This window comes from Semicossyphus pulcher, unplaced genomic scaffold (genome assembly GCF_022749685.1).
Source record: "Semicossyphus pulcher isolate SPU_LCO1_2020_fin unplaced genomic scaffold, fSemPul1.0.p SCAF_14, whole genome shotgun sequence".
Taxonomy (NCBI): Eukaryota; Metazoa; Chordata; class Actinopteri; order Labriformes; family Labridae; genus Semicossyphus; species Semicossyphus pulcher.
The window spans coordinates 9,398,904-9,422,486 of NW_027211648.1; the positions used below are offsets into that span (position 1 = coordinate 9,398,904).

A 23,583-nucleotide genomic window follows, 5' to 3' on the forward strand; every position below is an offset into this window, starting at 1 on the left:
GTCCTTCGGCAACGCCAAATTGCTCCCTGTGGCATAGCCATCGGGTAAGACTGGGCATAGATCTGATTGGAGATTGGCACTTGGGCCTTTGTGTGCCTTAAAAGTGTGTGTGAGTGGGTGAATGTGACATGCTGTGTAAAAGCAGCTTTGAGTGGTCGCAAGACTAGAAAAGAACCATATAAGTACAGTCCATTTACCATTCTTCTCCAACGCAGTATCTCACAGAGAAATGACATACTGTATATTATTGCTGCCACCAGCAACTACTTCAGAGCGGCAGACAAGAACAATGCCCTGCTATCAGAGTGTAACGTTAGCCAAAGCTAGCAAAATGACAATTAAAAACAATTAAACACTTTTCAACAAACACAGGGAGTCAGGTGTAAGCCGAGCTGCTGCTAACGTTAGCTTAGCATGTTTCAATGTGCTTGGCTTGTTTTTTGGTTCGGATATCTTCAGTGTACTGAGTTAGGCCATGCAGTTACAATAGCAGGAACACTGCCAACATTCAGGGTTAGCATTAAAGCCTACAGCTGTTTAACAATAATACAATGTTTTTTATAGCATTGGTATCACAGGGTTACTCAGTATTGGCCAATACCTCAGTCTAGGTATCTGAATATGCATGGGGAGGGGCGCTGTTTGGCTCGATTGGTGGGGCGGGCGCCCCGTGTGCGGGGGCTACAGTCCTCGTCGCAGGTTCGACTCCCGGTCTGCCGATCATTTGGTGCATGTCATCCCCTACTCTCTGCTCCCAGCATTTCCTGTCTATCTTCATGTCTACATGTCCTATAAATAAAGGCAAAGACCCAAAAAATCTTAAAAAATAAATAAATAAAAAGAATATGCATGGGAAAGGAAGAAATGGTTTAGGAACATCTTTATTAGTATAGTTTATATTTTTCTTTGATAGGAAAGAGCTTTTAAATGTGTTTGTGTAATTTAGGTCAACAAACCCCTTAAAGAGGAATTAACACAGAGCAGTAATATGTCTGTGGCACTTTGCTAAAGGTTAGGATTGAGGCCAGTGACTTGCGGCTGGTAGGAAACTTGAGCAACAAGAATTTAATATATTGCTTTAGGCTACATAGGATTAGTAGTGGTCTGGTCAGGGATGGATATCCAGTGGACTCTATCAACTCTGCAGCCTCCGAGTCACTTAAAAATTCCTAGCCCAGTTCCCGAAAGTGGACACATTTAAATCATGACACCATATACGGAAGACACTGACAAACCGCAATTAAATCCCTCTGGTCCCACCTCTAAATGTCCGTAAGCTTGTTAGCTTTCTGATTGACACACTGGCATTTTTTGTGAAGTCGCTTGCTCCACTCGTGTTACTGTACGCTCTGGTTTGTTGCCCTTGTCTGTCCTCTGCACCACGGGGGTGTTGTCTTCTGAGTAGCGCTGTCATACAGGGGGTGGGAGGAGGTCTTTATGGCATACAGATTCACAGACTGACACCAGAGAGTTTTGCCTGTTTCTCTTTGCTGCCGCCGCTTCAATCCCCGCAGCTTTTAAAAGGGCCTCTGACAGCTTTTCACCGCCTCTGTCAAGGTGCAGTCTGTGATAACACATAGACACGCAGATAAAAAAGCATTGAAATACGTATTAAACCATAAACGCTTTCACTTAAGGCAGATAAAACGAAACTCTCACGTTTTTACACTGTAAAAAAACGAACCCTCATACTTACATACATAACAGCGCCTTTAATGCCACATGAGTGACGCACTGAAGCAACGTGCCATAAACTCACTCTAGAGTTAAATATCTCTGCTCTGCCAGTTGACGTGGATTTCTTTTAAACGCTGCGATGGATAAAACAGCATGTACCCAACTTCTACGGTCATGTGGTACTCGTGCGAGAAGGATTTGTGGTTTAAGTTGGACCCGAAGCAAATATTGAACACGCAGGTCCCTGCCAGCTGAGAGTGATCATCAACACCACCCACATAATCACAAACTGGATTCTCGCAGTGTTCTTTCCTCCCGCACCCAAGTTGAGCCGGGGGATGCCAAAACAATTTGGCACGGATGGCCAGAGGCGGAATCAAGTGGAGTGGGAGTTGGGTTACAAAGCAATATTATTGGACATTTATTATCAGACTTAAAACAAGTTTATTAGGTTTAATGTGATTAAATTGTTCATTTTAATCGATGCTAGAAGCTTGGCTGTATTAATACTGATGGCAGTCTGTCCACCACTTTGGTGCAGACTGAAAAATTTCATCAACTACTGGATGGATTGATTTTGAATTTTCTGGTCCCCAGAGGATGACGCCTACTCTTTGTGTATGCCCTGACTTCTAGTGCCATCAAAGGGTTGACAGAAGCTGACTGAACAGCTGTTTGATGCAGTGCCATGAAATTTAGTAATCATGTGCCAAAGTGCATGAATATGAACAACTCTTGGGATCCCTTAACTTCCTATCCAGCGGCATCATCAAAAAACCATGAGACAGCAAATGGCTGTGACAAAGCATCAGTGTTTGACGATCTGGGATACGAATGTGTTGCTTATAGGGATGCACGAAAATGACATACCGGCACCGACAGATATGTCATTTTTCTGCCGATATTTTCCCGCCGATAAAACAACGCTTTAATTATGCCTGAATGCTCGATGATTCCCTAAAGAAGCTTGACGTAATGCTACGACATTAACTGTGCGCGCGCTGCCTGCACCACACCTCTTCTGTCAAGTGCGAAGAAGGGTGCAAAATGTCTGCGGTATGCCAGTTTTTGGCCACTGCAATAAGAGCTGGCATGGGGAGACTAGGGATGCATGATATTGGATTTTTTGCCGATATCCGATATGCCGATATTTTACAACTCATTTAGCCGATTACCGATACCGATATTTTTTTCCCGCACATCTAATTGCAGAGATCATCAACTCTCTTCTGTATTGGAATTAGCGTTCAGTATAATGGTGATACTCTTGTCACATTTGTTACAACGGTCGGGGTGACGGGTCTTGAGATGGTTAATCAAGTTTGTAGTGTTGAAAGACTTTGCCTTGGCTCCTCCTCGCATCACCGAAGCTGAGCAGTCATTGCAAATAGCAGTTTTGCTTTCAATTTCGGACACTTTGAAAAACTTCCACACCACGGACATTTTGGCTTCTAACTCTCTCATGCTGCAGGTAGACACACGTGACGTCATCACGCTGCGCCGGCGCAGGTCTTCTTCGCGCTGGGGACATTGCGCCGAGGTCGGGCATTTAATCAAGTATGCAGCAGCCCATTATTTTATCGGTTAATTATATCGGCGGATAGTTCATTTTTAAGCCAATGTCAGCCGATACCGGTAACGTGCTGATAATATCGTGCATCCCTAGGGAAGCCCCAAAAAATGTGCCTAATATATCGATATCGAAATTGGCAAAAAGGGTTGGAAAAAATCGGCATATCGGAAATCAGCAAAAAAATCAAATATCGTGCATCCCTCGTTGTTTATGAGCAAATACCTGCAAATGAAAGGCATTCCCATCAAACCTCCACTGTACTTTATATTCAGGAATAACAGCAAATCTTTGCACGCTTACACGCTAAACAAATATAATTATAATGGTAAACATCAAACCTGCTCAATATTAGTATTGTAACATTGTGAACGTGAACACAATAGAGAGCTCATGTTTGCAAAGCCCAGCTGCAGACCCTAAAAGAGCTGTGGCTGTACACTCTTAGTCTTGTTATACTTTGAGCAATAAAGAAAGTAAGTAATGCTTTAAACTGACTCAAACTTTAGGTCACCAGGAAAAGTCAAAGTCTCTTTGTGACTTTGTTCCAATTAGGACGCAATCTATAATATCACAATTGCCTATTTATGATAGAGTCCTTCATTATATAGTGTCAGTGACCTTTGTTCCAGGCCTGTGAGAGACTGATAAAGGAGGTTGTTCTATCGCACTATTCCAACCGGTCCGGTTAGACACTATGCCCTCCAGTGTACTCCTTGATGCTTATCCCTCCGCTGCAACAGCCAGACATGCCACTGCTCCAGAGAGACCTAACAAAGCTCAAGGAAGTGAGAGACTTCCACATGGAAAAGGCAATTAACAGCTCAATGCCCAAGGGACAGAGCTAGGGAGGCAGGGAGGGAGCGAGTTGTCTAGAGATACAAGGAAGAGAGGAAGGTATGAGGGAGCCACAGTACAGATATGAGAAACTGGCCACTTTTGATGTAGTTCTTCCGAATGTCCAGAATCAAAAAAATCCCCGGGTGCTTATTCCCAACAATACATTAGAGGGAAAGGAGAAAGTGGTCAAAGACAAACAGATAGATGAAAGACGGGGGGGAAATAGGAAACAGATAAAGGAGAAAGGGAACCAAGTCAAAGAAAAGGAAGAAGAAACTTGTGCGGGAAAGGATGTGAGGCAGGAGGAAAAAAGGAGAAAAGGGAGGGAAACTGATAGAGGGTTGTTATCAGAGTGAGATCTGTCAGTCAGTGCCATCTCACTCGGCACAGCTGCCACGCTGATTGTATCTCCCCCGAAGAGATTAAAACCACTGAAACAAGCAAACCTCGTATCATCCCAGACATACAAAGATAGAGGGAGTAAACTTTCCTCCAAACTAAAGGAGATAGCGCGATAACGGAGTGAGACACATGCCTGGGACTCTCTTATAGAGTCATCATTTAAGGGCCACTCTGCTGACATTTACTCCCGGAGTGAGTAAAGCGAGGCCAGGTGTTGGTGAGAGGAAGCCATCCCTCTCTGACACCATTGGCTGACTTATCAACCTGCTTTGACATCCCAGAGTCATTCTTTAAAAGCAGCCTCTGGCCCAGTGCAGCCAAACAAAACACACAACCCATAACTAAAAGGTGCGGCTGGATGAAAGTGTGGCTTATCGTGGTATAATCTTCCACTCCTATCTCACGTTCTTATCCCCGGGCATGAATCCAAAAATGTCACAAACTGCGGGAAAAAGGGCTTCATACTTTCCGCTCAGATAAGAGATGTGATGTGAAGCCTAAGTGTAATTTTTCGTGGCCAGCCGCAGCCACTACACTATAGTATATGAGTCTGGAGTGGGTTGGCTTGATGAATCTGCTGTCTATGGGATATGATGATTCAGCCGAGCTATTACCATGAGTGATTTCAGCTCAAGGCAAGGCTAGCACTTCCGCTTTATAGTCACAGAGACAGAGGGAGCTGCTGATGAGGAAACATAAGTTAACGCAGAGTGGGATGGGTATGACTTTCAAATCAGAGGCTTTTTTAATCAGACTCTTGAGAATGATGGTGCAAGGAATTGGTTTATGAATTGATATTGTGCTGTTCGAGTGAATCGGAAGAGGGATCGTGAACAAAAGCACAAGCAGAATACACATGCACAGACGCTCTGTGTGGGCGCAGATAGACTTTAGTCCAGGCAAGCCTTGGAGGTAAGGTTAATGAACCGCATGATCAATTTAGCTTTCATTTTACTTTGCATATCCCATATTTTATTGAGAAAGTGCTCCAGCAGCAGGTTCCTTTCTGCGCATATAACTTGATGAGAGATATGAAAGATGAAGAAAATGTGAAGAGAGAGTAAAACACAGAGCAAAAGCAAAAAGCTATTTTCCTGCTCTAAGAAAAAAGACGGGGCTTTACCAACCTTTTCCATTAACTGGAAGGGAAACTTGCCATTTCTAGCCTTGACCCAGACATAATCAACAGTCCCCGCACGGTTCAGCACCCATACTGAATGCAGTGATCCCTGCATACTTTAACATTTAAACACAGCCCCATACGATTTTCAATGACCTCTCGGCAATCCCCTACTAATCAAGACATGATCAAACAGTACTTGTGTGGCTTCACATGGAGACAGCGCCTGACGATGTCCACATGATCAAATGCTAAGACATGAGCTAACAATCCCGGCACGGTTCAAGAGGCCAGGGCAGATTTATGTGTGAACAGGGATTGAGACTTCCTATTGCATTCCGCCGTAAAGACCGATGTGGGGACACCAGGCGAGTGAGGCGAATAGCAATGACTGTCTGTATGGACCAGCAGATAGGAGCAGGCCCTCACTGCACTGCATTAACTTTTAATTATGACTTTCTGGGAGATGCAATTACCCATCTGAGTCCAGACTTGCAAACTCTGCCTTGCATGTCTGCACCATCATTTGTAACATGTTCCTTACTTTTTCCCAGAGTTTCCTTTTTGCTAGTTTAGTGTTGTGTATGATTGCAGGCAACATTTCTAAACTGCAATAACCCAGCATGGATTTTGCTATTTTTCTCAATTTTGTTCCCTCTCGCTTATTGTCTGCATCATTCTCTCTGTCCCTCGAGGTTCCTCTCCAACACTTCCTTCACTGGGGCCACAGGCCTGATCCAGGTGGATGCTGGCCTCTCTCGTGTCTCCTCCTCCCAGCTGTTCCACGTGTGGAGCCTGAAGAGGGGCGCTCTTGGCCAGCCAGCCTGGGTGACGGTAGGCCAGTGGACCCGAGGCCGGCTGGAGTTAGAAGGGGGGATCATGGGACTGGTTGGAGGCTTCAGGAGCAGCCAGGGACAAGGTCTTGGAGCTGGGGTGAGGGGAGGGGACGGCCAAGGGGACAATAACAATGGGGGACGCTGGAGGCCAGGATTTTCAGTTGAGGGACACCGTCTGAGGGTGGTGACTCTTGTGGAACACCCGTTCGTCTTCACGCGGGAGGTGGATGAGGATGGATTGTGTCCAGCTGGTCAGCTCTGCTTAGACCCCAGAACCAACAGGTCCGACATAATCCAGGGCCTCTTCAACCAACTGCACAACCCAAACTCTACGGTTGCAGAATGGGATGGCAATGGTGAGTTTTTTTTAACATTGTAGTGGTAGAGTTCTGGTAAACAACTGAACCGTCTGAGAACTCCTGTCATAAACATTTTAACTTGCAGGAGGACATGCAAAAATTCTCAAATGCTAAGTCTCAGATCTCTTTGCCATGTCACCTGGCCACGTTTGTACTGCTACTCATCAAGATTGAAGTTGACTGTAGAAGTAAAATCGATAGGGGATCAAGGCCGGTCAGTCCAGTTCAAAAGTATACCCAGTGCAATGTCTGGGGCTTAGCTCTGCAGCCACATCTCCGTTTCAAGAATGAGGAGGATTGAAGGCGTTAAATCAATAAGAGATCCAAGAAAGAGAAATACCAAGTACTATAACTCACTAAGGAGAGTCGACACACAGCCCATTGTACAGCAGTGAAATATAAGGCATCCAAACTCTCTCTGACTTGCATCAGCAGGTAGCAGATGGGAGACAGCTAATAGGAGTTGACATTTGATTGGGGAAAGTAAAATACTTTTTTATTCAGTAGCTAGTGTAAAAAGAGCTATAGGCCCAATCTCAAAATGCACAGCAGTAGTATCCCCTTCAAAATACAATAATTATGAATTATCTAAACAGAGAATTCCATATCCTTCCTTGGCAGAACAGACCCAGACTTGTGCCAAGTTTCAAGAGCAATTGGCATACTGCTTAATTTGTATTGACTGAGTTTGCAAAACAGGGTTTGCCAGAAAAATTAAAATGGCAGAAGGTTTAAGAATTTCTAATATAGCGCGTCTATCTTGCCAACTTCCTTGCCCAGGTGTTATATTGTCCAAAGTCAACATGTCTCTGAAGGTTCTCAGCCATCCAGGTTATGGTAAAGCTTAATACAAAAGGCAACTGGACTTGGTTGAAGTTCTTGAACAGTTGTGGAAAAATTCCCAGTTGACATCATCATCGTTTCTTTCCTTGTCAGAGCCACCGGAGGACCTGAGGAAGTGCTGCTACGGGTACTGCATCGACTTGTTGGAGAAACTGGCGGAGGACATGGGATTTACCTTTGACCTTTATATTGTCGGGGACGGGAAGTACGGAGCATCAAGCGGAACAGGACGTTGGACGGGTCTGGTTGGGGACCTGCTGGCTGGAACCGCCGACATGGCCGTCACGTCTTTCTCCATCAACTCTGCCAGGAGCAGAGTCATCGATTTCACCTCGCCCTTCTACTCCACGAGCCTGGGAATTCTGGTACGATTGCTTGAAGTCATCATTAGTTTGTTGGGAGTTCTGAGATTGTATTTTAATGATCGTAGAAGACGCGGGGCATGTCCCTTAAATATACCGCATTGTGAGTCAGTTGCAGCATCCCAATCCTCAGTGTTACTTTGATTTGTCAGTCCCTCTCTCTCTCTGCGGCTGACACCAGTTCAGTATGACGAGATGGTCTGCAAATACTTAATTTCAGCCTGATGCCCCGCTCACCCGGTCTTCCAGCGAGGAATAGAAGATCATTAGCTGTGAATAATTAGTTTGCTCAATTTCAGTGCTCACGTTAATTATGAAAGTTCAGACTCAACAGCAGTTTAAGAGCGTATTAGGAGTTTAAGAGGCATTTTGAGAAGCCATCTTAGCAAAGTCCTCAAACATGCTGCAGTTATTCTTTGATTTGTTAACATCTCCCTCTGTGGCTGACAAACTGCAGCGCATAATACGATCTGACAACATGGCTCCATCTGAAAATGAGAACTCCATTATTTGAAAATAGAGATTTCTTGCCCTTACAAGATGATGAATAGCACATAATGAAAACAATGTATGCAATAAAAAAACTGTTATGCCTCAGAGTGTTTTAGCAAAGTTTACTGACAAACTTGGGGTTGAATTTAAATCACAATTTTGCACAAAATGCAAGACGTGTACTTCTAGCAGAGGGAAATCAATTGCATCAAGACGTTTTCAAGCACATTTTTATTGTTTTTGACCCACCAGGTTCGTAGCCGGGACACTGCAGCGCCTATTGGAGCCTTCATGTGGCCTCTCCACTGGTCCATGTGGGTGGGTATTTTTGTCACGCTCCATCTCACCGCACTCTTCCTCACCTTGTACGAGTGGAACAGCCCCTTCGGCATGACACCACATGGCAGGAACAGGCTGCGTGTGTTCTCCTATTCCTCCGCACTCAATCTCTGCTACGCCATACTGTTTGGACGCACTGTCGCTACCAAGGTAAAGTAGCTCTCATCTGTGTGATAAATAGGTATCGCGCAATGTGGGGAAGAGATTAGAAATTGCAGCGAAAGGGAGGAGGGGGATGCGTATTATGGGAGAGAGTACACAAACAGTGATGGCAAGTTGAAAGAGGAAGTAAGGGGGAAGGCTGCAGTGAGAAAGATGATAGAGATGGCTAGAGAGAGGAAAAAGATGGATAGGGGGAGAGGTGAAAAGGTAGGCAGTGATGAAGTAGGGAGCTACAGGGAGGATAATGCACATACAGGGAGGGAGAGGGGAAAGGGTAAGTGGGCCGACAGAGATTGAAGGAGTTATGGTGAGGATGATGGGGATGGATGAAGGTGGAAAAAGAGGGAGCGAGTAGAGGTTAACTCCCCGAAGCAGCCTGATCCAAAGTTGAAAACAAGGAGGCAGGTGGAAGGGAGCCAGCAGGGGGGTGGAAAGGTGAGAGGGCAAATCAGGAAATGAGCTCAAAAAGAAGGTAATAAGGAGGTTGACAGAAAGATGGCGAGACAGGGTTGAGAGGGTAAGTGGGCAAGCAGAGACGAGAAGAGTAACACAATGAGGGTCACATGGAGGTGGGCTGACAGAATGATGTAAAGTGGAGAGGGCAAGTGGGTGGGCAAAGTTGGATAGCCAGGCAGCGAAGATCGGTGCTGGAGAGGAAAGCGTGAGGAAAGTGATCGCTGAAGACGAATTAGAGTCTAGTCCTCATTCTAATAAAATACAGAACCATTACTCAAAGATAAAAAAAACATTTATTGTTATGTATGAATACCCAGAAATACTAAATGTACCTTTGGAGTCACAGCATTCTTCAGAAAACGTCAGATTTGACTGAACGATCACTACCACAGTCACATACCCAACTTTATAACTAATGAAAAACAGTTTTCTGCATTCTTTGTATTTTTTTAAAAAGCAACACACTGTGCCCAAATCCATCACTATGATAACTTACGCCTGCTCTTAAAATTTTTCACGCAGCACATGCTGACAAATATCTCAACCATCGTTTGCTTTAATAATTCCCGTCTATCCTACTCCGCTCAGTGAGTCTGCACCCCCTGGTAATATTTCTTTAAAGGCAAAATCACACTAAAGGAAGCAGTGCAAATGACTTGGGTGGAACGGAGGCCAAGTGATTAGAGAGACCTTCCCATAACCGAAAGGTCACAGGTTTGATCCTTGAAGCTTGCAACATGTCAATTAAAAGGTTGTGAGCATTAGCAGACTTGTGACCTGTTAAAAGTCCTTTGAGCAACACTGAACCTCAGAGTTGGGTCAGAGCCAAGCTTGAGGGGAAGATGGTAGGCCACTAAAGTCTGATTGCTAAACTGCTAAAGCTAGCATGTTTCCCAAGAGCCACTTTTATTTGTAGTTTTGATCACTTAAAAAGTCCTCATACACATGAGTGTAACGCAAACACATTTTTAATCATTACAAACACAGCAAAGATCTAAGTAGTGTTGCGTCATTCTAAAAGTGCCATGTACACAATGTCCAGCTGCTAGCTTAACTTGCTACCTTCTGCTGGCAGCTGTAGCCGAGCATTACTGTCAAGGCAAAGGGGAACAGCTGTGAAAACGACTGAAAACGAGCTGTTGAATTATAGGTTGGGTTTAAAAAAAAAGTTCAAAGCTCTCACATTCACTGTGTAGTAAATTCCCCGCAGTGTGGGAGCTGCTTCTGGATGCTAGCAGCTCTGTCATGCTCTGTATTGGATTTAGTTAAGCACTTTAGCAAACCCAGCTAACGCTAACCAAAATAGTGTTACATTTGCCAAACGCTTTACCTCAGCCCTTAAAAGCTTTTCTCTTGTAACGTTGAGTTAAAACAAATTTAGATGAGTGTGTTAGCTAAGCTGACAGACAGGGTTTTGCTAGAAGGAAACAAGTCTATCCTTCCTTTTTTCCTTAAATAGCCTGTTGAAAAGTAGGCTAACTCTACAATGCAGTAGAACAATGCTGGCTTTTTGGGACATGTAGCTGTAGTATCATTATTTAAACATGATATCATGTACAGCAGCTATCAAATGTACTATTTAGACCCCTTTTACATGGCTCTTGTCTCAAAACAAATCAGCTAGAAACATGGAAATGACATTTTAATGTAAGTCTTTGATAGTGCCTTCAACCAACTCATGGCGCTAACAATAGCTTAATAGCTAGCTTGTCACCGCTTATCAAATCTGCCGGCAGCTAGCAGTCGCCATTTCAGCTAGTAACATTTTTACCAGCTGCCACCTGTTTTGTGTCCTACTCTAAACATCAAGGAGCTGTCATTTATTAAATTGTTTGCAAATTCGAGTGGTCCCTGTTTTCATTGTAAACTCCGTATAGAACAGAAAGCTTGACAGGCGTAACAACAGTAGCCTCACCGAGACGGACAGGGCTTCAATTACATTTTGTGTTTGCAGAGGTGTTGTGGCTTTTAAGCGCAATATGAAATTAAACACATTGTGAAGAAAACACTTAGATGGAAGCAGTGAAAGCACCCTGATCATTATGTATTCAACTAAGCTCCACGCTGCCCCGGAACAATGTGAATGAAGAATCTGTGCTTATAGCGTTCACGCCATCCTCCTCCTCTCTCCCCTCCCTTGTCAGTTCACCAGCGCATTGTGCGGAGAATCCGAACACCTTCGTAATAATGGGTTACAACCTTGTTTGTATAATTAATGTCTCATTAATCTCAAGCCTCGGAAACACTGGAAATTCACCTCTTTTCTTCTGTTAAGTGGATTTTAATTGGCAGGATAAATAAATGATCACAGTGTTCAGGTGGATTCAGTCCCCGAGGCGGGCAATTTCATGGAAAGATATTTCTGATGTGTCTCACACGCAGTCACACTTTTTTCTTTTACATTAGCTCTTCTGGTGTGTTTTGATAAACGTGATTAGCCTTACACAGGGGTTACACTTTGAATCTTAAAGAGGAGGAGATTGAGAGTTGTGGGTGTGCTCTGCATTTATATCAAATCCTGAAAGCACATTTTCTGACAGATTTGTTCCTTTCCTTGTCATGGATATGATTTTTTATCATCTCATTTTCCTCCATGTTGTCAGTCAGTTTCATTTTTGTCTTGACAACATGAAAGCTTTACCTTTTGAACTGAGATATTTTTAGATTCAGTCATTCTTTAGATCTTTTGTTTATTCTTTTTGATCTGTCCAAATGCGCTCACAAGTAGACAAAAGCAGAATAAAGTCAAACAAAACATCTCTCTGTTAACCGCAGACTCCCAAATGCTGGACCGGGCGCTTCCTCATGAACCTTTGGGCCATCTTCTGCTTGCTGGTGCTGTCCAGCTACACGGCTAACCTAGCCGCGGTCATGGTGGGGGAAAAGACCTTCGAGCAGGTCTCAGGAATTCACGACGACAAGGTTAGACCGCGCGCAAGGACAAAAACTTGCAACTGCATACATGTCAGCACCCCCACACACATACATACAGACCCACATACGGCTGCATGTACACACAAACTAATCTCACACAAGGACGGGCTAATGAGTAAAGAGCGGAATTATTTGTGAAGGATTATCGCTTTCCCTATCCCTAAACCCTGCAGGGAGTTTATGAGCCCCATCATGATATCCTTTCTCCCTCTCTTTTTTCATCACGTCTGCCACTTCCTCCACCCTCTTTTCCACCCCGTGTCGCTTCCTCAGCTGCATCATCCCTCCATGGGCTTCCGTTTTGGGACCGTTCGGGAGAGCAGCGCCGAGGATTACATGAAGAAGAGCTTCCCAGAGATGCACGACTACATGAGACGCTACAACCAGCCCACGACCCCGGAAGGCGTACACATGTTAAAGTAAGACACGCACCTGATGAATGCTTGCACAAAGAGCTTGTTTAGACGCAAATCCAATCGAGAACTAAACAATCAAGTCAGGTTATCTGTGCTTGTCTGTATTCTGCGCACTGCATCGCAATTCTGACTGACAGCGAGAGCAAACACGGCAGATTTGCAGCCATCAGAGGCAAAATATACTTATGAAAATCACCTCTTAAAATAGAAACCCTGCGTGCTGCCGCTGTAATATCCTGAAGATTCTGTTTGAATTCTAACATGAAGAGAAGCGAGTTACAACAGTTCATGATGCCACCTTGAGTGTTTCCGGAGGGCACACGCAGAAAGTAAATAAAGCAGCAACACCTTGGATGTGTGCGCGCACCGCTTGTACATCCCTCAGTCAGATTTGGACGTGATGTCTTAATTAAAGCATGAACAAGCCCATAAAGTGAGTCATTAATCATTTGTCAGTGTACAAACATCAAAACGTGTCACCCAATGGAGCCATCAATTCATTTCTTGGATGCTTTGATTTCCAGCTCGGGGACGCTGTTATTAATGTCTGTACCAACTGTCTCTTCTTTCCAGAAACAACACACTAGCTCAATGGAAGCTGTGATTTGGGATTTTACACTTTGATTTGTTCCACCTGCAGAGATCTGGTGTGTAACTAATCGTGGGATGTTTTGTTATTTTAGTGAACAAGCTGTTTGCTTTTGCATCAGACGACAATCTGATCAAAACCTCACCGCTTCTCCTTCTCCAGATTTGCTACATTCAAAAGAAAGTCTAACTGAGGGAGGAGTACATATATTTCATTAACGAAAGCCCTCCCCAATTCAGGGAAATATTTTTGTTCATTAAAAGCGCTGTACGCAGAGATGAATGACGGTCAGGGACAAACTGATGAATGGAAGAACGAGGACGAGTGTATGAATCTCGCGACGAGCGGGGATTGTGTTCAGATGAAAGCAGGGCGGCGAGGCAAATGTATTTATATAACACATTTTATTAACAAAGGCAGTTTAAAGAAAGTTACATAATGCATTAAAAATGAATACAACATAAAACAAAGGTTTTTTTAAGACATAAAAAAGATTCAAACAGAGGAATAAAGAATAATAGAGAATTGTTCAAGTTCATTTAAAGGCAGAAAGAAAACAAAGGTGTTTAACCCCGTTTCACAGGTCGTCACAGGTGCGGTTAGTCTTATATATTCTGGAAATTCTCTGCAGCTCTGTTGAGCATATAAAAGTTGTAATCTCGAAGAGCTCAGTTTCGTTCGCTTTGGCGGCACCTATGGTGATAAACAGCAATTACGGGAGCACACTTCCCAGATATCCAGACAGTGTCTCATGAGTGACGTCCGGTTGTAACTCTTGATTTTCCTCGCTGACGGTCGCTTTCCTTTTCAGACTGTTTGCCTTCATCTGAGCGTCGAATTTGTTTCTTTTTCTTTGGATTTTCACTTATTTTTGAAGTTGTATCTGTAGTCATCCATCTTTTCATTGTTTTTTCAACCATAGTAGATTACTGTTTACTAGCAACACTTGCAGAGACCGGAAAAGCAGCCGCTTAGCTCCGCCTACCCTCTCTGGCAGACCAGCCACTGCTGGGTGATGGAAAACACGTCACTAACTGGGCGCCGCTTGTGATTTTTTCCGTGGAAGTCGCCACAGACAGCCAGTCTGTAATACTGCAAATGCAAAGGCTTTCATCAGTGGGCCATCGGCTCAATCACCGTTGTGTTACCTCAATCGGCAGCAGATGGTGCGGCTTCTTTATGTGTCGCTTTGTGTCCGGGAATGCTTAGCAAACTGCTGCATGTACCTAATGACCTCATGTTTAAAAGCCAGGGCGTTTAGTCCATACCTGTTTTTCAAAATCATTTTCCGGTATGCATTTTACTTGAAGGATGTGACCTTTGACCTCTAAGCAAATCTGTCGATTCTCTATAAACTGAGTTACCTCAGGATGAACCAGCTTTGATGTTCACTACCTGAACTTTGAAGCATTTAATAGATTCATGGAAGATATCAGCAGCAATGCATGTATCCTTCACAACAAAGGTGTCAGACTTTCAGTCTCATTTGCTTGTTATTACATCCTTTGATATCATACTTTAAAAGTGTAAAAGTCAGTGGACACTCACAGCCACGAAGGAAGGTTGAAAAGCGAGACTGACATGTAAAGATCTCTTTGGAATCCACCTTTGCCTCAATTAATGCTACAGGATAGAAATACATTTTAACCAGTTGTGAGCTTTAAACTTTGTGGCAACAATTTGGGGTACTTCCAGCACAAAGCCAGGTCCATAAAGACACGTCAGACCACTTTGATGTGGAGGAACTCAATTTGCCCGCACAAAGCCAAGGCCACAACCTCACTGAACACCTTTGGGAGGAATTAGTACCCTGATTGTGAGCCAGGGCTTCTTGTAAAACATCCAACGCCTGACCTCACAGATGCTCTTTTGGCTGAAAGGACACAAATTTGGCACAAACACTCCAAAATTATGTGGAAAGCCTTCAGAGAGAAAAGGTGGCTGTCATGGCCACAAAGGGAGGTCCATATTAATGCCCTGTGTTAAGAATAAAAGGGAACAAAGATTTAGGCAGCTAATAGATTGGCAAAGGAAATTTAATATCAGGTGATTTTTAATAAATTCTTTTTATCATTTTAATTTTAACTGAAGCGGAAACGCCTTCTGTTCCAATAGCTTTCATAACTGGCTCCAACGACTTCAATTAAACAGCAGCAACAAATCATTCATGCTCCGTTACAAACAGTCCCGCAATGAAAATGTAACTTAAGTAAAAGAATTTCATTTGCAGAAGCTCCTTAAAGCTTCAAAGCTTAATCCAAAAGGCAGCTGGACTTGGTTGAAGTTCTCGAAGACGTTTCAACTCTCATCCGAAAGGCAGTTCAAAACAGACGGGTGGACAGACACAGTTCAGAACTGAAGAAGCCTTTTCGGATGAGAGTTGAAACGTCTTCAAGAACTTCAACCAAGTCCAGCTGCCTTTTGGATTAAGCTCTGAACTACCATGACCTGCAAAAGCAAACCAGACCATCAGCGACAAAATAGTTTATTTCTATATAGTTATTTTTACTGTCTGAAACCGCTGGTGGGGGGGTAGGTGTCACATGAAGCGATTAACTGCACGCTGCCTTTGTTTACATTTTCCAGGGCAAACATTTAAAGTGAGTGATACATGTGACTGTTAAAGAAAGCAGCATGAGATTTCCTTAAAACCACCACTCAAACATGTACAGGACAAAATGAACAAAGAGATAAGAGGTACGGCTTTGTCCACAGGGGGCGCCAAAATCAACACACACCAAAAGTTCCTCACCTCAGCTTTAACATAGAAAAAGAGAGACTTCAGCATCTGGCAGCACCGGACAGCGCCAATGCGCCCAACGACAATACAATACATCCAAAATGACAAGTGCATTTCTTAAGCAAAATCGGACAACTGTGCATTGGTAATCTTTCGGTAGCAATGGGAAACACTTCAAAATAAAAGCATTGTGTACAAATGATGGGGGTCAGAATTCCAGATCAAGCTTTTACTTTGAAAAAGCATACCGGAAGTGTTGACCTACTTTACTCTCCCTGCCTGTGACTTCTCCTACAGGGAGAGAAGTTTATATTGCTGTCAGAGATCAATAGGACTCATCACAATTCATTGTCACCGTGAATTTTGGCCGAGAACCGCGCGCAGCTCGCAGAACAAATAGGCGAGCCTCCTATTCGCTACATTTTCGACACGTGAGTCACGCCAGCATTGTGAAGACTCTCATCTGTTTTCATGCGTTTCAAATGAACATGAACACGTTCCGCAGCCGTCACGCACACGCCACGCTTCCAGTGTTGCCCACAAAAGCGCACACTGACCTGTTGCGGTCCGCCACATACTAGATTTTGACCTAGTCTTGGACAACATACCCGTTTGCCCCCCTCCTGTAGGCAGCTGTGTACTTATTTTATAACCTCATAAGGCCGACGTACGTTTTGTATGTAAATTCTTTCTCTGTAAAAGAACTAATAAACAAAACTGTCAAATAAATGGAGAGGCGTGAAAACTACATTTCCCTTTATGGGGTGGAGTTGATGGCACATGAAATGGATATTACAAAAGTAAATACAAATACCTGACATAGGTACTTAAATAAGAAAAACTAACAAGTAATCATATGTAAATAACCTTTTTCTATGTAGTTCTTATGTTAGTTTTTGTACTGTCATTTCCTGGTTTTTACTGCATGTAAAAACAGCATCTTATAATGCTCTGAACAAATAATATTTACTAACTGAGCGCTAAAGGTTACATCCAATCACTGGAGTCTAGCCATGCTACAATTAACTGAAACATACTCCTTATTTAAACCCCGCACAAACACACACACATACTGTACCACACTCAGCAAACACACTCGAAGCTCTAACCACACACTCCTCACACACACAGAGCCCGCTCCACAGAACACCAGCAGAGATGCTGAGATAATGCATGTGCTGACTTTGTGATACGAGCGCAGAGATACAAAGCGCTTGTTCAGAGAAAGAGGATGAGCGCGGGGAAGGATGAAGGCGGCGTTTGTTTGCGTGCGAGGCGAAGCAGAAGTGGAAGTCACAGCAGTGCAGGGAGCTGGTGTGAGGCAGTAAAATACTGTGTTGGCAGAACTACTGACCCCAATACTGCACTCAAATCTTAAGGAGGAAAAAAAACTGCTCCTGAAGAGACAGAACGCCGAGGGCTACACATGCAGCTGCACATGAACACAAACGTATGGGCTGAAAGGATGCAAGGACGTACGTACACACAGGCTTACAACTTATAGTCCAACGTACGCACTTTGATGCCACATGCACGCTCACACACACACACACCCTACTTTACTCCCAAGGCCAGGCGTCGATAACTTCCGCCCCTCTTTGCTCCCAAAGAAGTCTCTATCCTCTCTCTTCTCCCTGTGCCTCGTGTCTGACGGGTCTAGGCAGGGAAAAAACAGACTTTTCTGCTTTGCCAGCACAGCGAAGACTTTGTAAAGTCAACCTTTTGTTTGTTTAGCAGCAAACATCCTGAATAATAAGAACTTGCGGGTAATTTAATCAGCCTGTTCTACTTTTTCCATCAGACTGTGCGTGTGTGCATGCGTGCTCTTCTCAATATGACACAATTTACGCTCTGTCTGCCATTTAATTGGCGCGCGTTTGTACGTGTGGGTGCAAATATGTTTGTGTAATGAAGAGGTGGTGCGTTCATTTGGATGTCTGGGTGTGTGTTTCAGGGAAAGTGCATCTCTTCTTTCCTATCAGTGTGTGTGTGTGTAGGTGGATCATTTAAATGCAGCATGTTTTGCTTCGTATCCTTAAACTTATCTCCCGCCAGCCGAGGCCAGCGACAGAGCAGCGGCGTATAATTAGGGGTCAATTAGGGTCAATTGGATCGATACTGCCGGAGTAAGAGAGTCTTCAGCGGTGTGTTTAAGGTCTTATCAGTCCGCCACAGAGGCTGTTAGTTTAGGTAATGATGTATGTGTTTACACAGTGTATTAGAATGCAGTTAATCTCATCCTCTGTACAAATGACAAACTTGGACGACAGCCCTAAACACAGGGTTCCCGCACAGGTCCTCGGAGTGTGAGTAAGTTTAGGAAGATAATCTGATTTACAGGTCTTCCAAAGTTTGAACTAAGCTGTCTTCAATTAATGCATCTCTCTCTCTCTCCCTCTCTCTCTCTCTCTCTTTGTGATGTGTGTGTGTGTGTGTGTTTGTGTGTGTGTGTCGGTGGTGAAGGACAGATCCTCCTACCCTGGATGCCTTCATCATGGACAAAGCCCTGTTGGACTTTGAGGTCTCTATCGACGCCGAGTGCAAGCTGCTTACTGTGGGGAAGCCTTTCGCCATTGAAGGTACGCACAAACACACACGCTTGCGAGGACGCTGTATTGACTTACAATCATTCCCTGGTGGTCGTTTCAAAAAGCAGCATATTTGCATCATCTACTTTAGTTCTTGTAACAATATTTTTGTAGTTCTTACATGTTTTTATGTCTCTTTAGTTCCTCTTCTTTCTCCCTTGCACGATCTTTTAAAACATCCCATACGGATGAAGTCGCTTTAAACACTTTCCTGCTACCCGTCAAAGCCCCGACCTTTACACTTACTTTAGTCGTACGTCTAATCTAGTCTTAATATCCTTGAATAAACAGAGCTTATGGGGACCTACTTTTTGTCCCCAGATGGCAGGCGAGTCCCCACAATGTCAGTGTAGAAACAGATAAGTCCCAATAACCCATAACATCCGAACAACAGCTGTTGAGACAACAGTTTAAAAATTAGCCCTCTGGCTTAACCGGCACATGATGTTGATTAATGCGCGTGTTTCCGAAATATAAATAAATAACAGGATTATGTACTCGCATAAACCAAAACCCGGCTCACACACACACACGGGCGCGCTCTGTACACCTTCAAGTATGCACACCAACACGCACATAAAGAAGCATATTCAGCAAGGAGATCAAATACTGTAGTCAGCTCCATGACTGACAGAATAACACAGTGCTGAACTTATAATGCTGCAGGGTGAAAACCCATCAACCATCTATTATTAACAACAATGCCCTGTCAGAAGTAGTTGGACTCGACGCTTACAGGTCAAAGTAACTGCAGCGCAGTCATGAAGCTTACGGGCAGCTAATGGTGCACGCAGGGGGTCATTATCGTCTGGTACGATGTTGCATTAATGAATGGGCTTATAATGAACATGTAGCCTATGCGTGCGAGAGCTCCGACAGTGGCGTGAATCCTGGTGTGATGTTGAGCATGGAAATTGGTTTTCTTTCAGACTTTCAAACTTCTTCTTCCACTTGAAAATCAGCATAAAAACCATGACAAGAGAGCAGAAAAAGGTGCATTATTATGACAGCTCCTGGCAGACATAGTAGTAGTAGAAATAGTAGCTTAAGTGATATGTGTACGCCGAAATCTCACATGAATATAAATGAGCAGTGGGACTTTCTCAGCAGAGCAGGAGTGAATCGTGTCACTTTTAGAATTAAAGGCCGCCGACGACCTGTCAAAATAAATTATTTCTTAGCACCAATAAAAGTCTGGTGCTTCCTTTCACGGAGGTAAAATGAGGCTCCAGCCGTTACTGCAAGTTCCACTGTATTCTAGTCACATGTCATGCACTTGTGTGCGCCTTCCGAAGGTGACTTTGAAGTGAAAATTCTGGCTGGCAGAACACATTTATTGGATGTATCAAGCATTTAACCTCTAACCCAAACTCAGCTTAGTGACCTCCATGTTTTAACAGGTATAGAATTATCCCTGGCAGTGACTTGCATGCATATGCACACAGCAGCCATTCACCCTTGCTAAGGCTGGGAAGCTAACATTATGCTGTAATGTCTTAGTGCTGTGTTCCAGGTTGTCAACTCAAAACAATGTTCAATTATCCGTTAGCTACAGTCTGACAACAGTTAGCTTTAGCATTCTCTTACTGCTGAGCTAATAAAACCGTTAGCTAGAAAGTGGCTGAAAGCTAACACGACTGTTTGGTATTGATACAGGGTAGGCTACTTCAGGACAACATTTAGTGAGCGTAATGTAAGCTAACGTAACATTAGCAAGAATTCCTGGCTAAAGTATTGTTAAGCTAGTTATTTACTTCCGAGCTTGGAGTTTAATTGCTAATGTAATGGAATTCACTAGCTAGTGTAATGTTAGCTAGGAGGTGGTTGAATGCTAGCATTAGCTAAGGGGTTATCAAATATGTTGTTTTTGATTGTTTCTCACTTTGTTTTCATTTAAACTGTGCGACTTAGAGCTAGCTACTAGGCTACCACGTTGTAATAGCATTTGAGCTTCACACCCTGAGCGTGACTTCCATGGAAAATGGCCGCCGTGTTTATATGGTAAATGCGTTTACTTCCACGTGTATTTGTTTCAGTTGAGTCTTTTCTTTCCTCCTCCCGTCTCTGGGACAGGCAAACAAAGATGCCGAGACAGTAAACAGATACTAGTAAGTCCCCGTGGGACCAAACACTAACTTTGATACTATTTCTCTGTCAGTCAAAGCATAGCCTTGGAAAGACCCCACTCCCACATTCCCTCCTCACTGTGCAACTCCTTTTTCACTTGAGGTTACCGTCTGCTTTCTTCACTGCATAAGACAAAAAAGAGCCCAGAGACGTCGCTGTGGCATTACTCAGGATTTTGCGGATGAGAAAACGGTCTCATTGGTATGTAGAGTGGGTCAGTTTGATGACTGCTTGATTCATTGTCTACATGAAAAGGCAGGGGAGGAATCCAAGTCTCTTTGGTAGCTATTCACCCCGCAGCCTGTGTGCGGAGGGATGGGATGGGAGTGAATAACTCAATAAGTCTGAATGATAGAGGAAGAAGAAGCAGGAAATGGTCCAGACAGGAAATGTAAGAGAGGAAAAACACAGACAGAGGAGTAAAGGTTGGACGGAAAAAAAAGGAAAGTGCATATGAGATGAAAAAGTAAGTAAGGGGAGGAACAACAAAGGTGAAGAAAGGGAGGGCCAGTGGGGAAGGGGTTGAGCGAGGTGGGAGTTGAGCACAAGAAGAGATAGAGGGCTTTCATTTGCCCACTGCCAGTTTGCGCCTTTCTGCACAGCGAGTGATAAAAGAGCCAGCCAACAGAGTCCCCTAATCAAGACAAACCTTCACCCCAAGCAGATGGAGTGAGGGAGGAGGAGGAGAAAGGACAGATAGAGAGAGAGGGGGAAAAAAGAGAGGAAGTGCTATTTGGTCCATGTGAGGATGCAGGCAGGATTTATAGAGCGGTTTGTGGTCAGGAGATACAGAGACATGGAGGAATTGGGACCGTGGAGTCGCTGCAGGCGAGGTGCTCTGCTGAAATCTTCAGGCTACTTAAGTAGAGAGAGAAGCGGGGGTGTCGCTGTGCGCCCCTTTTCTCTGAGTGCTGCTGGGAGATGTTTACGACAGCCTAGACACACCCCATTAATAATATTGCCACCGAACACGCAGCCGCTCGCTGCTTGTTTGTATGCGTGTGTACGTGTGTGTCCCTGTGTGTATAAGTGGTCTGCACAAGCTCAGTCAAGCAGGACACAGCGCGTCTGAAGATCAAAATGAGGCTGGCACAGGATTCGGTTGTCGGGGTGAAACAGTGACATGCAGACGCCTTTGTCTGCTCGCCCTGTGGGTGTGTGTGTGTGCCTGCAGAAGAGTTTAATTCGACAGTAAGAGAGCCTCCATTTCAAAAGTAGTACGCCTTATTCAGAAGGCACTGGTCAGAGTGAATCAGCATGAATTTATTTGATCATCTGCAAAAAATAATAAGCAACTATTTGACAAGCAATGAATCATTTCAGCGTTTTTAAAAGCAAACACGCAAAACATTGCCTGTTCCAGCCTCTCAGTTGTGGGCAAAGCAAGCAAAATAAGAACGCCACCTTGGAGTCTGGGAAGAAGAAAAAGGGGATCCAACTAGTACAAACTTCAACAACAATGCATCGCCGATATTGACACCTGTTGTATTGCTTTCATTGTCTGAGACTCTTTAAGACTTTGATAAGTACGGAAGCCCTAAGCGGACATGCATCCATACGTTTTATTTACTCTGTTTTCCCGTGATAACGAGTTATTTCTGTCCGTTCTCTTAAGATCTTATTTATCACGTTATCACGACATAACGACGCGGCACCACCATGACGTCAGATGATCACAACTCGTTTGTTGTAAAAGCACAAAACAAACAGGCTTAGCTTACCTCATTAGTGCAGAGCATGACATGTCCTGGTCTGTATTATCACAGTGACCAGGCTGTTGTTTTGTTTCTCGAGATGCTGGAAAAATATCCCGTTAGCACGAGAAAACAAGCTTTGTTATCTTGAGATGACGGGCCAAATTAGTTCATTATAATGGTAAAAACCAGCTTTGTTTTCCTGAGATGACGAGAAAAATAAGTCGCGATCTCGAGAAAATGACCAGAAATAACTCATGAAGTAAATGAAATGTATGGATGCGTGTCCGCTAAGGGCTTCTGTAGATAGGAATTTCAACTTTTTTGCTGAATTTTCCACTGAATTAAGATAAATCACTGACATCTGAAGGACACAGCCAGTAGGGATGCCCACCTCTTAAATGACCTGTGGTTAGCCAAGGTGTCTCTTCATAGACTAGATTTTCTAACCCTTAAAAAACAGAGCCAAGAGAAGGTGCAGAAGTCTAGTTTCCTCTCAGACCACCAGATTACAGTATAATAAAAGGTGATTGTGGATTTTTTCATTCCTTCTCCACCTTCAAGCAATAAAAAATGAATACTGGAAATGCCCTGCCCAAATAACATTGTGACTATTATCTACCAAATCATTGAAATATCACTATAAATACTCGGGCTGAACATTTATTGGATTGCACCTGTTGCAGATATTAGACCAACCTAAAGTTACTCATACTTGTCTGCTGTATAAACTGACAACTTTGATAGTTACAACAATAACTAAGCAGAAGTGGAACCAACCAATCAGCCAGCAGCTCAGTGTCTTTAACTGATAGTAGTATAGTCATAGAGTAAATGGACTGTACTTATATAGCTGCTTTTACACTACATATCACATTCACCCATTCACACACACATTCATACACTGATGGCAGAGGCCGCTACGTAAAGTGCCCAACTGTCAATCACTTATCACATTTATACCCGTTGGCTATGCCACCGGGAGCAATTTGGGGGTTCAGTGTAGCCTGAGGGAGCAGGGAATCGAACCGCCGTCC

At 43.8% G+C, this 23,583-nt stretch overlaps 1 protein-coding gene across 1 annotated transcript in view; it reads left to right on the forward strand.

The window, feature by feature from the left end:
- The window catches only part of LOC138590997 (glutamate receptor ionotropic, NMDA 3B-like), an 82,332-nt gene that overhangs the window by 45,492 nt on the left and 13,257 nt on the right, over positions 1-23,583 (forward strand). Inside the window, exons 3-8 of the mRNA XM_069661472.1 lie at positions 6,305-6,801; positions 7,741-8,012; positions 8,754-8,990; positions 12,234-12,380; positions 12,666-12,811; positions 18,601-18,716. Coding sequence (XP_069517573.1) covers positions 6,305-6,801; positions 7,741-8,012; positions 8,754-8,990; positions 12,234-12,380; positions 12,666-12,811; positions 18,601-18,716 — 1,415 coding nt within the window. The remainder of the gene's footprint in view (positions 1-6,304; positions 6,802-7,740; positions 8,013-8,753; positions 8,991-12,233; positions 12,381-12,665; positions 12,812-18,600; positions 18,717-23,583) is intronic.